The sequence below is a fragment of the Apostichopus japonicus genome, chromosome 7 (genome assembly GCF_037975245.1).
Source record: "Apostichopus japonicus isolate 1M-3 chromosome 7, ASM3797524v1, whole genome shotgun sequence".
In the NCBI taxonomy this organism is placed as follows: Eukaryota; Metazoa; Echinodermata; class Holothuroidea; order Aspidochirotida; family Stichopodidae; genus Apostichopus; species Apostichopus japonicus.
The window spans coordinates 16,469,035-16,483,847 of record NC_092567.1 but is presented as its reverse complement, the minus strand read 5'-3'; the positions used below and the strand labels follow the sequence as shown (position 1 = coordinate 16,483,847).

The 14,813-nt window shown below is 36.7% G+C and overlaps 1 protein-coding gene and 1 long non-coding RNA gene across 4 annotated transcripts; one reads left to right on the top strand and one right to left on the bottom strand.

Annotated features, from left to right (window-relative positions):
• The first annotated feature begins 4,127 nt into the window (after nucleotides 1-4,127).
• Nucleotides 4,128-14,304, top strand: LOC139969499 (methylthioribulose-1-phosphate dehydratase-like). Of its 2 annotated transcripts, none has more exons than XM_071974536.1 (8): nucleotides 4,128-4,308; nucleotides 6,067-6,173; nucleotides 6,281-6,329; nucleotides 7,624-7,741; nucleotides 8,299-8,434; nucleotides 9,591-9,651; nucleotides 10,881-10,987; nucleotides 12,001-14,304. In XM_071974536.1, the coding sequence occupies exons 1-8, from the start codon at nucleotides 4,306-4,308 to the stop codon at nucleotides 12,089-12,091; spliced, it is 672 nt and encodes a 223-aa protein (XP_071830637.1). In that variant the 5' UTR covers nucleotides 4,128-4,305; the 3' UTR covers nucleotides 12,092-14,304. The 2 variants fall into 2 exon arrangements, with proteins under 2 accessions (XP_071830637.1, XP_071830638.1); XM_071974537.1 differs by lacking the exon at nucleotides 9,591-9,651 and adding an exon at nucleotides 9,275-9,335.
• Nucleotides 4,325-14,350, bottom strand: LOC139969502 (uncharacterized). Of its 2 annotated transcripts, none has more exons than XR_011793736.1 (4): nucleotides 14,297-14,350; nucleotides 7,607-7,723; nucleotides 6,430-6,562; nucleotides 4,325-6,160 (listed from the first exon to the last, which is right to left on the bottom strand). It is a non-coding gene; the product is annotated as an uncharacterized lncRNA (long non-coding RNA). The 2 variants fall into 2 exon arrangements; XR_011793737.1 differs by having other exon boundaries at nucleotides 6,459-6,562.
• Between the last annotated feature and the right edge of the window lie 463 nt (nucleotides 14,351-14,813).

Genomic DNA, 14,813 nt, shown 5'->3' with positions numbered 1-14,813 from the left:
GATCGAGTTTGTTAAAGTTCGTGATTTGCCATGTGCACTGGTCTCACTGGACCAGGAAAAGGCCTTTGACATGGTAGATCACGACTTCCTGTTCAGAACCTTAGAGTCCTTCGGATTGAACTCCGTATATATTCGTTGGGTCTCGTTACTATACAGGGACGTCACAAGCATTGTCACTGTTAACGGATTAACTTCTGGTCCCTTCCCGGTTCGAAGAGGAGTCCGTCAGGGTTGTCCCCTCTCCCCGTTGTTGTATGTTCTCTTCAGCGAAACGCTTAGTACCTCGCTGGACAGATGCTTTGGATTTCGTGGCCCCCTCTGTGTTATACCCACCATTGTTTCGTTCAATGCTCGCGCCTGTGTGCCCGTCGGCTTGCCGGACCGCCATCTCTCCAGATGTGTGGCGGTCTGTGTGTTGCAAGTCACTAGATAGCCGTCTCAGGGACTTGGCGTGGAGGATTGCACATGGGGTCCTCATCACTAACCATTTTCGCCTAGTCAGGTGGCGATTAGGTGATGGGATTTGTCCCCGTGTGGGCTGTAAAGCCATCGAGACTATGCAACACCTTTTGCTGGAGTGTCCCTTTGTCCGGTTGGTGTGGGATTGGTTTCACGCCTTCGTTATTGGTGTTATTGGTTGCACACAGTGGGCCATTAGTAGTGATTTTGTTTTGTATGGTTTGTTGCCCCCTGTGTGCCCAACCTGGGTTAGGGATCTGCTGTTGTTGTTTGCCGCTGTCATCAGGAGACACATCTGGAACAGCAGATGCCGCCTAGTTTTCGACGGGGACGTCTGGAGGGCAGAGGATGTTGTCCCCCTCGTGCAGAGTGACATCAGGTTGCGCATGGAGGCGGACCATGCACGGCTTCCCGACACTGCCTTTCGTAGACGCTGGCGCAAGCCCGTCGTCTACTATCGGGACGGCGTACCCCGGATGAAATTTTGAGTTAGTTGGTAGGTGTGGGGGCTGTGTGGTCGTTACATATTATAGGTTGGTTTAATTTTTCTCTTTGTGGTTTGGGGTTGGCTTTTTGGGGCCTGTTTGTAGTGTTTTATTTGTTTTGCTTCTGTTGGCCTTTGGGTCCGTGCCCTTTTCGCGTCACGTTAAACGCTGCGTTAGTGGGAGATTGATGGGTTTCAGTTGTTGCTTTACAGACTGGGTTTGTTTTTGGTTTTGTTGACCTTTGGTCCGTGTCCGTTTCTTAGCACGTAAAAAGCACACGCATATTCCAGTAGTGTAAGTCAATGGAGGTCGACAGCGTTTGCCTACAAAAAACACACATTTTGGAAGAAGATGTTCCTCTATGGGCTTATGAGTGGGGTGATGGGCTGTATGCTTCGTTGGTTCGTACTCATCTTGTGGCACTGGCATCTCGTCAGGCTGGTTGTGCCACAAGGGCCGATAGGTTTGCATTATTTTCAAGCATCAACAGGGTAATATATGCCTTTGAAATGTGTATGCTCCCAATCAGTCTTCTGCTAGACGAGAATTTTTTGACCCGCTGAGATCCTTTGTTCCTGGTAGTGCACCATGTGTCATGGTCGGAGACTTTAACTATGTCCTAGTCTTGGGTCTTGACAGACTCGGGGCTTCCGTGTCTGCTAGTCCTGACGCTGGGATCACAGAACTGGACAAATTCACTTCGGCACACCTTTTAGCCGATTTCTGAAGGCATATGCACCGTGTAGTACGGGGTACACGTGGGTGAGGCCTAACAGGAAAGATGCCCTCAGGATAACTTTTGGTTGATGCGCGACTTGACTGACTTTGTTATTGAGCATGATTTATCATGTGCATTGGTATCTTGATCATCAGAAGGCCTTTGGCATGGTGGATCTTGGTTGTTTTAGGAATGTATGGGAGGTGTTTCAGTTGCACCCAAATTTTCGTATATGGATTTCTGTTTTGTTTCAGGAAAGTTTAAGTTCTGTAATCGTAATGGGTTTCATTCAGAGGTTTTTTAACTTAGAGAGGGGGTGCACCAGGGGTGCCCTCTGTCTCCATTACTTTATGTTTTGTTTAGCGAGTCTCTCTCCCGTCTTTTGGAAGGGACTCCAGACTTGTTCCATTCGTTGTGCCAGGGGGTGCCAAAGTGAAATGCGTTCAATATGCCGATGACATCACGTGTGTTGTTTCGAGTCTGGGGTCCTTTCGTGCCCTCTCGCAGGATTTATCTATCTTTGAGAGAGCTACCGGGGCGAAGTTGAATCCGGAAAAGACAAAGGGCCTTCGCCTTGGTAGCTGGAGATACAGAGACTTACCATTCGGTGTATCGTGGTCGGATCAAAATATCAAAATTAAGCGTTTCTTAAAATTGCACTACTTAAGGAAGCAACTGTATCACAAGTACTGGCCTTGTCTGGGTCTTCATTTCCCGTAAATTCATCATCTTACCAAAGCGTTCAGTAGATTCAGGGCGCAACAAAAATAAGGAGGTAAAATAATGTCACTTATTCCATTTGATCCTTCTCCGCCATCTGTATTAAAATCATCTTTCGCTTATCATTTGTACATTTACGTAAAGTCTTTTCGAACTTGAAAGAAGAAACTGGAAATGACATAACTTTAATAACAAGCAAGAACCCGAATGAATCGTAAGAACAAGCAGTAACTTAATACTGATTTTAATTACCCATAGCATAAGACATTCCACTATGAACATTATATTTCTTACCGAAAATCTAACATTTAATCCTACTAAAGTCCAATAGACGTAACTATGTAAATCCGAAGGTATTAGAAAGATGATAACATGTATTATTTTAGATTAGTAAATGTTCAGTATTCAGTTTACATACACCTCATTTTCTCAGAATTGTTGCATATGTATTAAACGGATCTTCATTATTCAAAAGTCGGCTTGCTGACTCAGTGTACAATAAATACTACAGTGTATTTGGCAGTTCTTCTCTATAGATCATGTAATCCAGTAATGCTTCCGTCTTCACTGTATATACTTGACTATCACGCCTATAGTGACGTGTACGGGCTATCAAAGGTAAGGGGGCCAAACTATAAATTCAACCGAATGGCTAAAAAATCTTGGTTCCGGTGCAGATGACTAATTCCTCCCCAGTTTCGCCGACTAATGGGAGTGTGGGCCAGTGTATACTTTAGTATTCACTTTATATTTGAGTATTAAGAATTAATGCTTTTTGGTCAGTAGAGTAACCTTATTTAAATCTTGGAATGTCATACCGATTTCATCAAGGGTGAAATAATCTTTAAACGCCATTTGCTACGTTCGAATAAGCAATCAGCAATTACTATAAGATAAACATAATGCAATGTTTCTGTCTTACAAGACGCAAACTAAATATAAATCCAAAAAGCACGAGATTATGCCTTCGCATTTACCCTGGAAGTGAGGAAATGAATTCATCCCCTGCTGAAATTTTATAAATATTGTGCAGATTTGAAGGAATGCACAATTGAGTATTGCGATTTTTAGGTATGCAATGTAATAGCTCGAAGATGACAATGTTTTGCTAAAAATTCCAGATAAATGTCATTGTAACCTTGAATTATATATATATCTTTTAATATATATATATATATATATATATATAGATATATATATACATATATATATATTTAAAGATATATATAGATATATAAAGATATATATTTAAAGAAATATATATATATATATAATATAGACATATATATAGGCATATATATATATATATATAGAAAGATATAGAGATATATAGATATTTATTTAAAGATATTTAGATATATAAATATATATATATATAGATATATATAAATATATATATATATATATATATAAATATATATATAGATACAATAGATATATATAAAGATATATAGATATATAACTATATAACTATAATATATATATATATATATATATATATATATATATATATATATATATATAATATATATATATAATATATATATATATATATATACATATATATAAATATGTAGCCTATATATTTGAACGTCAATTAGTTCTGCTTCAAAGGACACGTGGTTTGTCTTTTTACTTGTTATTGATATTCCAGTTTCTGGTTGACCGGATTTGGCTTTCACACTGGCAACCTTTATTCGAGTTATTGTATTAGGTATTACACTGGTCAGTCAGTGTCATGGCCATTAGGTGCAAAGTAGCTTCTGTGTGTTGAACTTCTGTGATGTATGTACATGCAATGTGTATCGACAGACTTGTAATAGCAGTCTAACACAACATCACGTTTGCCGAACGAATGCGGTTGCTTTAAGATTAAACGGAAATTTCAGTCACTGAAGATATACAAAAATATCACTGCGAGGCATGGTTAGTGCACCTAGTGTATTAATTAATATGGTATAGGAAGGTAGCAATTACTCAAGGTACTATTGAAATTAACTATCCATAATCTTAGACATATTAGCGTAACATACTTCGCTATTTCCTTAACGTTAAGCCTAGTAGTAGCCTAGTATAGTAGGCCTACTTGGATGGCGGTCAACATATCCGTGCAATAACACCTGCTGAAATGATTTGTTTGCTGTAAATGAAGTAAAACACGAAATAGAAATAATAAGGCATAGATACTGGTGCATGGCAGTGTTAGATAGTACAGTGATGATCACAATGTATACATACATCTAATATTGTGTCTGTGTGTCCTAACCACTCATCACGTAAGTGGAACGTGCCCAAATGAATGAGCTTGTATCATAGTATCGGAAAATGGCCGGTATATGTAATGCGCAATGTTTAATGCGACAAATGTCGCCAAACGTTTCCATACGGGTTGAATGATTACTTACAGGAATTGGCTATTGGCTGTTCAACGTCATGGTCTACCAAAAATTGCGGGTTGGCATACAATCTGTTCCATGTTAGCTAGGCTATCATTATTCGGCCATAACATGACATTTTTAGAAGTCGTTGAAAATTAGGTCAGGAGTGGAGAAATTTGATTGAATACGGAATGTCATGTATAGGTTTCCCAATTTTTCACAAGAACAACTATTGTATGCCTATAAAGGCAGTCTTGTAAAATTGAGCTAAGGTTACTGTAAGACATACCGTTACGTAGTAACGTAGGCCAGAGACAATACAAACACAAATTTACAAAGGTTTCCTGTGTTATTATTAGGAGTGTTAGCTCAGTGGTTAACGGCGGTGCATTTCGATCATAAGGTCCCGAGTTCGACTTGCTCCAAGATTAATGTATGTCGTCCAGTTACATAGTTGTTGACAATTTGCAATTCATAATCATGGACGCTAAATATGAATCAAGAGATTGACTTCGGTCAGCTTGCGGCCTTGATAAGCCAATGATGGCTTCTTCGCGAGTTCCTGCTTGCAGGAGGATCTAAAATACATACATTATAGGAGTGTTAGCTCAGTGGTTAACGTCGGTGCCTTTCAATCATAAGGTCCCAAGTTCGAGTCACTCCAAGATTAATGTATGTCGTCCAGTTACAGAGTTGTTGACAACTCATAATCATAGACGTTAAATATGAATCTAAGAGACTGACCTCGGTCAGCCTGCGACTTTGATAAGCCAATGATGTCTTCTTCGCGGGTTCCTACTTGCAGGAGGATCTAAAATACATACATTAGCTCAGCTGTATTGGAACGACTGCCGTTTCGTCCAGGGAATTAACACTCAATTGATTATTGCTACCAACAGATATTGGTTAAAAATTATGCTGTCATCAGATTGGGCATCAACGCTAATTCTTCATTGAACAGTTCCTTTAAATTGTGCCCTGAGCTTGTGTACTGTACTCTATAGTTATGTGTCACTGTATCCAAACCATAGTCTTTCTAAAAAACGCTTTGAAGTAGCATAGCAACTATGATTCATTTGATTTGATTCAATAGTTATTGCTGAAAATGACTGAAAATGAACAACTTAACTGCATTCAGCCAGAAAATGAAATGTTACACCCCGCAATCAAAGTGGAATCACCCCACATCCAAAGTGGAATGACCCCACATCCAAGGTGGATTCGATGGGAGGCTGCTTATCAAACAACATTTTTTCTTATTACGAGAAGACTTATGTCATTGACCAACGAGACTTTTTTTCTTCAGACGCTGCTAAAAGATCATCCTCGCAATATCATTCCAGAGTTATGTAGGGTATTCTATCATCATGGATGGGTGACCGGTACTGGTGGAAGTATATCTATAAAACAAAGGTAGGATAATTAATGCTTATATTACAAAAACAACTCTACATTTAGAAAATTTCTTAAAAATCGTGCTATTTTTTTTTACTAACAGAGCCTTTTCTTCTGTTCAACAGGGATGAAATTTACGTAACTCCTTCCGGAGTACAGAAGGAAAGATTAGAGGTAATTTAGAGTCAAACATTGCCTCATGAAATCAGCTGCTAAATGCACAGATTATAAAACACGAATCGGTATGTTGGGTACACTACATATGACTCGATACCTTCAGAGTGTGAAGGAGCCTCGGCGTACCATGCAAAGTGGAGCCGATGACATGATTGGTCTTGGTATTTTATAAACTTCACATCCCCTTTAGACAAACTAGTAACCATCCAATCCAAGGTCAAATCAATAGACTGAAAATTAAAGAGAAACAAAACATTATTTGTCAGTGTGCAACTATGACATCACACATGTGCTTCGAGTTCACTTTTGTAGAATATCAGATAACTTTTACTGTCAATATCTCAAAAACGGTACAAAGGAATTGAATGCAAATTTTACTAGAATGCTTAGATTATGTTCCTCTGTACAATATCAAAAAGATATTTTAAGTGGGTATAATGGTTTAAAGATAATTTTGAATTGTAGTTTCACCGTGGAACGTGTATCCACGTGAGGGATATAACATTATGGGAGAGCGCCCTCTTATTTATTCAAAATGGCGGCTCCCATGGAACGTTAGTGAGACCCAATTCAGTGTATATATTGAGGGATTCTATATTGATAGTAGACTGTGGACTTTTCTTATAATTGACGTGTAGGCCAACCGTTGTTAAACTTCACTGTGTTAAAGGCACACTCATGTCTACTTTGAGTTAATATTCTCTTGTTCCTTAAAAGGATGTATTTTAACGGCAGTCTTGTTTCATATACACAAGTTATTTTTATGATTGCTGATTTAATCTCAAAGGAATGGTATGTTAATAGTTGAAAATAATATCCTTCATTTCAACCAACTTCAATTATCTGCAGTAATTGCACCATACATTTTGTAGTCATGTACTACGCTTTTAGAGGTTCCAAGCCATATAGTACCTCACAACTTAAAGCAGTATATGTTTGGTAGTTAAAAGTGTATAGTCAATAGTCAATATTTAGTTTGAAGTTGTTGTTATAGGTAGACGTGCCGATGACGTAATGGTCGCAACTACTTGTACTTTAAGTAATGTTTAAGTAATTGTTATGATGTCAAAATGATGTCCATTGCATGTTTCCTTTTGGAATTGGTTTCAGGTGATGATAATATTGTTCCTAGGATGTGTAGTTAGTTTAGTTTTCTTATGATTGCTTATATTCATTTCTTTACAAGCGGGCATATAGCCGACGACTATTCAAAACCACTGCTTTCTTAATTTTTGCCTTTGAGTTGATTTAAATTTCCGTTTGTGATACTTAACATTAGTATCTTTCGCAGGGTGATGATTTATACGTCATCAATCTGGCCGGAGATGAGCTGTCAGGACCACCTTCTTCAAAGAAATGGAGGAAGAGTCAATGCACTCCATTGTTTCTTGCTGCATATAGAATGAGAGGTATTAAATATGTTGTAATGGTTCTGGTTTAATATACTTTATTCCATATTATAGTTCAAAGATTATATTTCAACAACAAAGCTGCTGGCAAGACAGGAGTAAATAGATTAACAATATTTCTGAAAAAATAAGAATATCAGAAAAACTGCTCTGCCTAAGGAAGTAATAGACGTACAGAACCAAAGACAAAAACAATCGGTTTTGGCTATCAAGCTGTGTTCTGTACGGAAGCCATACATACCACACAAATTAAGTCATTAATTTGTCTAAATTTTTTATTACAAACTTTTATTTTGTTATAAAAAGGTTATAATACTAAGTTTGTATTATTTACAATGTTTGGAATGCATTTAATTTTTTTTTAAAGTGAGCATTGTTGTCTTTTATTACAGTGTTTATATTAGCAAATGTCAACTCTAAAATATTGAAGCTGTCGAATGACCTCATACATGTTGGTTTTAATCAAGACGGCATGCAGTTGAAACACTGTTTGCCTGTCTGGTCAACACATTTCCTATGTTGTTACCATTCTTATTAAACATATGATTGATATACAGATGCTGGAGCTGTAATACACAGTCACTCTATGCATGCAAACCTTGTGACAATGCTGTACGCGGGGAAGGAGTTTCGAATCAGTCACCAGGAGATGATTAAAGGAATCAAGAAAGATACATCTGGTGGATATTACAGGTAACTTTATTTTGCAATGTTTTGCCTCTCACTTAAGTTTTGAGATCATTTCATAACGTGTAACGTTGACAGAAAACGGTGTGGTGTCAGAAAGAGACCAGATAATGGATCTTTATAATAAATCCTTAGAAATATATCAGGATGACAGTCGAATCAGTCACCATTAGATGATGAAAGGAATAACAAAAAGACACATCTGGTAGATATTACTCGTAAATATATGTTAAGCTTTTGTTCTTTATTTTGTAAGATTACTTTCTAAGGAAATAGCAATGACCGTAGTGACCATTTACACCTCACGAAGCATGGCTTTAAAGAAAGGGAACATGGTTACATATAAAGGTACAACTAGATGGAAACTTTTTAAACCATCCCTTTAGAAGATTTAGAATTAGATTTAGATTTAGAAGATTTCTCATCTCTGCATATTGAAACGTAATGAGTTGGAAAATCCAGAACAGTGAAAAAACTTCCAGCCTCCACCGGGATTCGAACCCGGGCCTCCCGCTTTATATGCGGACACCCAAACTACTATAGGCTATGGACCCTGATTGTATGTCCAGAGGTTCGAAACCGGCAAGGAAGGTCGTAATTCCACTGTAGGCGTTTTTCACCTGTATCGAACAATACTAGTTCTGTTTTGGTGACTGATTTGCCTTACTCTAGATATCAAACATGATTTAATATTTCTTGCAGAAATAACGAGTAGCTGATTGTTGCAATAATTGAAACCACAATGAAAGAAAATGATTTTGTTGGTAAATATTATCATGTAAAAGTATTATTATGTATTTATATATATTTATATAAATAAATAGATATGTTTAGTATTTGTTGCAGAAATAACGAGGAGCTGGTTGTTCCAATAATTGAAACCACAATGAAAGAAAATTATTTGTTGGTAAATATTATCATGTAAAAGTATTATGATGTATGTATTATTATGTATGTATATATATATATAAATATATATATATATATATATATATATATATATATATATATATATATATATATATATATATAAATATTTATATATATATATATACATATATATATATACATATATATACAATATATATATATATATATATATATATATATATATATATATATATATATATATATATATATATATATATATATATATATGCAGAAATAACGAGGAGCTGATTGTTCCAATAATTGAGAACACAACGAAAGAAAATGATTTGTTGGTAAATATTATCATGTAAAAGTATCATGGAAGTTATTTAAGATATTTTGTAAGCTACTTGATTTCCCTTATTTCTATTCTGGAGGCGTGAAATACATTCCTGAATATTTCTTACTGTCGTTTCCCACACTAGAGTATAGAAAGACAATTTAAGAAATTGTATTGTAAATTACTATAGTTTATAACCCTGTCGGAACAATGAGATTGTTAGACGCAGATGGTAGATCTAGTCAAGCAATCTAGTAGGCGAAGCTTACTTGGAGATCACTAGTGATTGACTCTTTCGAGCAATTTCCTAGTTACTTGTAATATGTTTAGTCTGAGGTGTATTTATTTCCACCAACCACCAGTTGTTTAAACATTCCATCATAGTATTATCCTCCAGCCGCCCGTGTCGAATTTGTCACCCACTATAAGGGGTTGTCAGATCTAGATTATCCCCCTCAATTAGAACCGTCTCATAATGACTTATTTTATTTAAACATGTCGGTATTATAATTGCACATGATTGGAAGTACTCTACGATTATAGTACGTAATGCGAGAAAAAACGAAGAGTCTGAATATACCTTTGATTGGAGTGATTGATAAGGTACATTGAAGTCTTGGTAGTCTAAAGTTTGAATTAACCCCAGATGAATAAAGATACTTATACCATAGTCCCTACTCGTAATCTAAAATGTAGTCATTGCTGAACTTGTCCTAAAGAAATTTTGGTCAGGGATATCATTTGAAAGTACATCAAGCCTCTTCACTAGAATTAAGTAAACTAGCTAATTATAATTATACAATAATACTGTCTATGGTGACTATACCGTTAACTGTTGCGTAAATGTTACAGTTTCCTAAATTACTGCTGGTGTTTAACAACGGGTAGTCAATCTTGATGAAGATGCTCCATGATTTATCCTGTTTCTTTCACCATCGATAATCAGTGAATGACCATTCGACCCTCGAAATTGTACGGGAAAAAGATAATGTCAAAATAGCCAAAGTCAAGAAATCCACACGATGCCGCATACCAGTTACCTAGACCTACCTTTGTTCTTTCAGTTTGATTTACACACGTAATCTATTTTGAAAGTGAATCCGTTGGTTAAGCGAGGATAATACAAAACTGAGCATCCTAAACATTTCTGAATAATATCGATATAGTTTCTTTATCGCACAAACGAGGCTGAAAAACCTTCCGATGTTTGAAGTACTATTTCTTTTATTATATAAATTTCAGGAAGGACTGATCTCTGCAATGAGGTCATATCCCGATACGTGTGCTGTTTTAGTCAGGCAGCACGGAATCTATGTTTGGGGAGATACTTGGGAACAAGCAAAATCAATGTAAGTGTTTAGAGAAGACATGCGTCCTTTCTTCAATATGCAACATGTATGGTATTTGAACCAGGAGGTTTACCACATCATTTGTCCTCTTTGGGTGCACCCAGTGTTCATGAACGTACAGCGTGCTATTGAAAATCAAATTTAATCTAGTCACTGTAATCAAATTACCATTGCCGCATTAACTTGTTTCGTTATTGAAGTTGTTGCACTTAAACTAATTTTTCGGCCTCGTCATCAACATGAACTGAAGTGTTTTTGGTTCCGTTAATGTCACATTACATACATGTGGAAACTCTGGAAACGTCTGTTACGTTTGATAACATCAGTAATTAGCCTGACCTACTCTTTGATTACTGACAATGGTGTACCTAATTGTCACGACTAATTTGCCTCAGAATCCGACTATAATGATTCCTGACATTAACTGTTGGGATTAATTACAAGTTATTCATAGCTTTGTGTGAGCGAGAAAGGTAAGAATACTTCAGGTTGCACAGAAAGTAGAACAAGTTACCTAATTAATCAGTGTTAAGGAGTGAAACGGTCCATCCAAAGAGACCGTTTTTTCTAAACTCGATATATCTACCACTCCCTTGAAATATTTAGGAAAATCGCTTACATGATAGCAACGCTTAAAAGGCAAGACCTGAAAATTGACGAAGTTGCAAGTACTCATATAAGCAAACAAATTCACCATTGGTAGTTATCTTAGATTGTTTATATATTTCTATTCTTTAAGGTGAAAGTAGCAAAAGATGCATAGAATTATCAATAAGAATAATTGGTCATGTCAACATATTTCAGCAACAGTAATCGAAAAACACAGTTTTCATCAATATAGTGAAATAACAAAAGTACTAAACAATATCAGCAATTGCGGTTGATTGTTGTAGAGTAGTATGTGTTTTTTTTTTTTTTTTGATTTGGTACGGATGTATATTAAGTTAATTGATAACATATACTTTCCTTTCATTATGGCAAAAAAGTAAGGATTTGATTTTATGTTTATTCAGGTGTGAGTGCTATGATTATCTGTTTGAACTCGCTGTCAGGATGAAACAATGTGGACTGGATCCATCAAACCCACCTTGTAATGGAATATAGCCTTGCGAGACGACCTTTGAAAATTCTCTTACAAAGCACATCAACTTTGGACGGTGGTGTGCTGGGGAGGGGTGTTTTGTTTCGCTGCGTGCTGGTCGTCCTTTTGTGGTTTTTTGAATGTTTGAGTGGGTGGTTGGGGGTTTGTCTCTGCAGGTCGGTGGGCATATTTACTTTTGTGGCTCGCTTGACTTGAGTTTCGTTTATCAGAATAGGATGATTCGGTAGTGCCGTTTGGCCATGGCGTTTTGGATCCCGCATGGCGGGTCACGTAAAAAGCACAAAGCACATCAATTTTGAATAACATCATTTTAGTCACACAATTTCATCAACGAAGAGAGGTGGAGTTGATTATTAGCATTGAAGCACTGGTGTTTATTTGTGTAGGACTCTTAACATGGAAACTCAGGATTCGTGGATTCGGATAGAGGTCAAAACTAGCTCAAGAGATCTTGGCGCAGGGTGGTCTTTGTCTAAATGACTTCCGTTTTCATTTCACTAGACGACACATGCCAAATCAAAGATCTTAATTTTCATCTTTTTAATTTTCATAACTTTCTCCGGTTTTGCCGCCTCAAAATATTGTAGATATAAGTATAGACCATCATCGACGGTATAATTTTGATCTATATTAGAACAGATCGGTGATTACTCAGGGAAAGAAGTTTGGACAGTCGATAAAGACATTTACATTTTGTAGCTCATTGTAGTTCACAAAGATGTGTTATGTAAGATTTATCAGCAAAAGATTGTTCTTTCTGTACAGTCAAACTTATATAGGGTATCATGGTTCCATCTTTACATATAGTTTGTTAATTTAGAATAAATTTCTTGAAAATGTTAATGTTGACAACGATAATTTCTTTAAAATAAATGGCTACGACTTGTTCATGTCAATTAGCTATTACATGATTACATTATACAAATGACTTGTACTATATTCAATATGGAGTATTATTCTTGTCGAAATTGTGTGTTTGTCATGTACGTGTCATGTGAACAAGAATTCATAAGATGACTGCAAACGTCTACTTCTTGTTTAAATGCATCATAACATCATTTTGTTTTTGCTCTTTCCTTGTCATCATATATTTTCTTATATAATTAAATGGTATGAAAATATGAAATGTTTTCTGCCTGTCGCAAAATGGCACCCTGCTGGAATAGTTCCTATATATTTAGATTTGATTCTATTTTTTACTTTACACGTGAAGGACATACCTTCACATACCTCCACGTGAAGGACATATACCTACCCGTGAAGGACACACCTTAATGAGTGTAAGCTCAGAGTGTATTGCTGGTGCCTTCCAATAATAAGGTCCCCGGTTCGAGTCACTCCCAGATTAATGTATGTCGACCAGTTACAGAGTTGTTGACGATTGACAATTCATAATCATGGACTTAAAAATATGAATGTAAGAGACTGACTTCGGTCAGCTTGGGGCTTTGATAAGCCAATGATCGAGGCTTCTTCGCGAGCTTCTGCTTGCAGGAGGATCTAAAATACATACATACATACATACATACATGACTGTGGATATTTTGAAGAAAAGCAAATCACAATGATGAAAATTATTTACTGGTAGTAAGGATATCTTCAAACGCGACGGTCGGAATTTTCTCCTATTTACTTTTACCTTTTTGTCGTTTTTCTACGCGTACCGGGATAAACGAGAAGGAAACACGAAAAATAAGTTGATTGCAACCCGTACAGTGTGTGTTTCTATCCACCGCATTTTCCGCTCTGCCTTCCATTCTTAGCATTTTAACGGCACATATAAAAGAGATACCAAAGATACAAAGAGAGACATTTCGAGCTTCCATAAAATACAAAGGCAAGCAGAGCGATTGAAGACGAGAGTTACATGCATGCAATGGGGCTGCCTTTTTTGGACGCTGGTGTGCTGGGGAGGGGTGTTTCGTTTCGCTGCGTGCTGGTCGTCCTTTTGTGGTTTTTTGAAAGTTTGAGTGGGTGGTTTGGGGTTTGTCTCTGCAGGTAGGTGAGCGTATTTACTTTTTTGGCTCGCTTGACTTAAATTTTGTTTGTCAGAATGGGATGGTTGGGTAGTGCCGCTTGCCCGTGACTTTTTGGATCCCGCAGGGCGGGTCACGTAAAAAGCACATGCTATTGTATTTAGTTACAGAAATTGAATGCGTAATGATGCTTAAGGTATCGAATAAAGATAAAAGTGGCAACACGCTTACCTTACACAGTTGACAGCAGCGTTGTTGTAACCATGACGATGGCTAGAATCACCTGTTTAGAAACAAACAACGAGTAATGTCCGATGAAAGGGTAAACTTTACATGAAAACAGACCAAATGTCTCCGAAGTTCTAAATTGCGTTATGATAACAAAACGATACGAGTACTTGTAAATACTCCACATGTAAACCAAGGTATATACAAAGAAATAGCTTCACGTATGGTGATATTTAACAACGACATGCTATATTTAGCCAAGGTGTTCTATGTTTCTTATGTCAAAGATGAAAATCATCTTTTAGTGTATTATTTATGTTAGGATATTACATCGTACATTAGGGTAAAAAAATTGGCATTCAAGAATAAAAAACAAAGCAGTACAGTTCGATTAATAATATATGTATGTACAAGCAACCTGGCAAAAGAACAAGGACCTCATAAGTTGCCTTATACTTACTAATATGTAGTTGGCAGTTGGCTTTCGTGGAGTGCGGACGTGTTTTCGCTCTCGCTCTTC